Source organism: Mirounga leonina, unplaced genomic scaffold (genome assembly GCF_011800145.1).
Source record: "Mirounga leonina isolate KUSES-001 unplaced genomic scaffold, KU_Mleo_1.0 Mir_99, whole genome shotgun sequence".
In the NCBI taxonomy this organism is placed as follows: Eukaryota; Metazoa; Chordata; class Mammalia; order Carnivora; family Phocidae; genus Mirounga; species Mirounga leonina.
In genome coordinates, this window is record NW_023270971.1 from 6,334,938 (window position 1) to 6,339,083 (window position 4,146).

The 4,146-nt window shown below is 38.1% G+C and overlaps 1 protein-coding gene across 1 annotated transcript in view; it reads right to left on the minus strand.

Moving 5' to 3' along the window:
* Positions 1–2,304: 2,304 nt before the first annotated feature.
* Positions 2,305–4,146, minus strand: part of DCTN4 (dynactin subunit 4) — a 31,881-nt gene continuing 30,039 nt past the window's right edge. The window contains exon 13 of the mRNA XM_034999620.1: positions 2,305–3,018. Coding sequence (XP_034855511.1) covers positions 2,805–3,018 — 214 coding nt within the window. The 3' untranslated portion in view covers positions 2,305–2,804. The remainder of the gene's footprint in view (positions 3,019–4,146) is intronic.

Below are 4,146 nucleotides of genomic sequence, written 5' to 3' on the forward strand. Positions count from 1 at the left end.
TAGATGGTGGGGCCAGTGCCAGAAAGGAGTGTCAACAGATCATCTACAGGCCCAGGAGGGAAGGAGGAGTGCCAGGAGGAATGGGGGTGTGGGGGGGTGCTTACCTGTCAGGCATGGGCCATTTTAGGTATCTGAAAAGGTATCTTTGGGAGCAATGACCCAGGATAAAAGCTGACAGAGACCTAACAACATAACATTTATGTAACGGTTCTGTGAATATGTTTATACAGAGCCCAAGCATCATCTACCTCTATGTTATAGTGAACTAACTTGATAGGAGGTTTCAGCTTAGTTCATTTAAAGAAATGGAAGAGGGAGCACACCCCACTGACTCTCCTACTAAGTCTCTTCACTCCAAGCCAGTCTTGACTCTGAGCCATGCTATTCCATTCAGTCCTCATGAAAGCAAATGAAAGACACACTCAAGCTTTGTCTGCTTTATTTCACTACATTAAGTTAAGCTATAAGGCAAAACAGGAACCTGTAAATTCATAAAGATCAAGGAGAGCCTCTCATTCCCAAAAGGGACCAAAAATGATGTTTCTTCACAAGTATGCATGACATTTATTTAGCTCATTACACCTATAAGCACTTTGAACAAAAGAAACCTCGGTGGGTTAATCAAACCACAAATACAAATTAACTTAGCTTTATATTTCCAAAACTGTAGTTTCTAGTGCTAATGACATCTCACTCACCTGCAGTGGTGCACACTGCCTATGCATTGACAATCTTGCACCTGATCTAATATAAAAATGCAACAGATAAAATTCCAAAGTCACCACCTGCAGGTGTTGAACCGTTTCTACTAATACACAGAATACTGGATTGCACTGAAATCTTGAGGAAACATTAAAACAATGGCTCTGTTATTTCTTCAAGTTAATTTGGCTTGTGAAGAAAAAAAAATTCTATGACCAAAAGTATTTTTGTGTTTCTGTGTCACATGGGGGTGATGAGACCCATTACTTCAACGTTATTACTTTGGGGAACAAATATTAGCTACATGCCGTAAACGCACAATATGCACGCAAACGTGTAAACACAGGAAGCCATTCTCTCCTTTGACGTTTGGGTCCTCCACTGGCAAATGGGGAGCAATGGCTTCAGAGTAGGCTCTAGCAGGTAGTGAAATAAAAACCAACACTCTGTGGGGTCACAAAAAATTAAACTATTTCTCTAGTCTTTGTCATTACACAAGCCCCTGCCACAACTCCTAAGAGGCTAAACCTTACTTATTATTGTCATAATATTAGAGATATGTGTATTTTTTTCTTATACTGCAGCATATATATTACTCTGTGGAGCATTGTTTCATAAAGTCAGCTTGACCTTTCGAGTACAATTTAGTGTCTTTCAAAGGCTTCCTAAATATTTTTATCTTCCAGAGGGAGCTAATAAGTTACTACGTCCTGTTTGTATTCTAGATTACTACATATCTTAATTTTTTTTAAACTAAAGGCTTGAACTTAAAAAACAAAACCAGGATAAACAGGAAATTTCTCTTTTCCCCAAAAATGTGTTGGCTGCTTGCTAACAATACATTTATAGAAAATGTGGTGTAGAAGGTGGTCTACTTGGTCAAGTCTCATTTTAGAAAACGTCACAGAAATTAAGGTTAGCAAGCCAACTCCAGGATACCAAAAGAAAACAGCATGTGTGCTGTCAGGCAAGTATTCTGGGGTACTAGATGAACTTTTTTATGGTTTACAGCAAAACAGCCTTATTCGACACACCATATGATAAAAGTCTTAAAACTCAGGAAGGGGAAAGGTTCTTTATCTTAATATCCAGTTTGGGATTCAAGAGATTGTAACTGCTATTTCCCCCTTCAAATCAATGGAAAGAACATCAGTTTGGATCATGCTAAAAATCTGACCTTTAAAATGTTTTCTGCATTCCAGAAGTGAACTTGTCTACCAAGTTTTCTTTGGCCTCTTTCCAGGTGCCAAGTATTTAGAACAACTTATTGAGTTAAAGAGGCAGAGCAGAGGGGAGGGGGAGGGAGTAAGACACAGAAGGGCTACCTATGGATGACAGCGTTAACCCCTGGATATTGTGGCAACATTTAAAATGAATGGAATTCGCCACCCCCTTGACATGACATGTGATTGCTTGCTTCTCCAATTCTTAAAGGAAAAAGTTCCATATTCTAATGAGAAAGAAATTTTAAGAGCACCCGATAAATAGGCATCCTGTATTTACTCAGAAGAGGGCAAATGGGAGCGACTTAAGAATCTCACGGGTTTTTCCAAACACCACAAAACTAAAGACAATGTGACAATTCTATTTTTCTGTCCAGTGGAAACCTTGGCACGATGGGAGCCATGGCGGCAAGTGAAGGGGTATGTTTAGACTGCTAGATTATATAGCTACACGGAACACAGATAGCAGCCAGTACAGAGACCGACGCTGGATCATTAACAGCAGGTTTGTTATCATTTTATCTGTGAGATTGTGATCCTTTTTGAGACCAGACTGGGAGACAGTATGGTCAGAGTTTCTCAGGTGGTAAATCTAATGCCACTCCAAAGAACAGCCATCCCCTATCTTGGGAGGGAACTATGCTGTTGTTACTCAGCGTGCAGGGTTCAGTGAGGGAGACAGATTACTGGTATTAACAGAAGTGAGAGCGAGAGAACAGCAGTTAGCCTGTGTTCCTAAGGCCTTGCCAGTGCCCCCACCCTCCTAGGAATAGGATTCAGTAGTGCATGGGTACATCGTTACAGACAAGGCTTAATGAAGCAGCGGCTTCCACATTTTAATGTGGGCTCATGGTGTCCTTTGCCCCACCAGTGGCACCTTTAAGGAAGAAGTGGGCCCAAGCTGAGTTCCACATGCTGGGTGAGCCAGATGACTTCTGTGCCCTGGTCACTTTCTTCGATGGGACGGATGGGGGCTGCCAGGTTTTTAAAATCATGCTTCATCTTAAAGCACACGGTCACTTCACCCTCCTCACGTTGTGGTGTCACTTTGATGAAAATACCCACTTTGTTGGCCTTTCTGAAGGCTATAATGCTATGGAAAAAAATAAGTACAGTATTAGGCAGGTCACAGGTCAGCCAAGCCACTAAGACTTACATTTTATCTGATGACAAGGTAAGACCATCATCTCATTTATTAGCAATAAAGAGTTCTTTCAGCAAAATGTCAATCTATCTTTTTAGTATTACAAAAGTAAAATACAGTCCTAAAAAATTCAAATGAGAAGAAATAAGTCTTCCCTTATTTTCCCCTTCAGCACACAGAAAAACTACAAACACTTTGTTTTTAACCTACCAGATATTTTTCTATGAGTTTACACCTTTCTGCTTTTTTAACCAACACAAAAGGGACACACTATTTATTCTATTAACTTGTTTTTTTCCACTCAGTTTATCACAAACACTTTTCCATACTGGTATATGTCGATCTTCTCCATTCTACTTAATGGCTGCATAGTATTCTATTATAGATTTACCGTAATTGTATATACTGATGTTACTGCCAGTTTTCCTATATAAACAATGGTGCTGTGAATATCCCTTTACATTTATCTTTGTGTGCATGTGGTAATGTTTCTATAGGATACAGACGGATATTAACTCAGAACTTTAAAGGAATTTCTGGAACACCATAATTGAATTAGTGTTTTTGTAAATAAGCTCTGTAAATTAGAAATTTTTAGAATAGAAAAATAATCTCTTTAGTTGAGATTTCCATTTTGATTTTCTCTGACATGCACTTGAAGTTTGTGCTTTAATAACTTAGCTTCAAACAAAAAGTCAAAGTGCAATGAAACAGAATTTGATCTACTATTCAAACGATACTCTAAGGAAAGTTATTGGATTTAAACATTTACATAGTATTATATAGTATTAATTTCCAAATATCTGAAAGTCCTAAAAGTACAATGTGAAATATAATTAATTCAATTTTTTATTACTCTGTCATGTAATCTGACTAGAATTTGGTATCTCAGATGATCTTTCCAGCCGCTGACCTTGGTTTAACAAATTTCTATACCAAATTAATGTCATTTAAGGATCCACATAAAGCAAGGATTACAGAGAATGCATTTTGTATTGTATTAACTCAATAATGCATTTTGTACTGTAGTAAATAACTAAACCCTTGATCTGTAGGATTCATTAAAAAAAAAAAAAA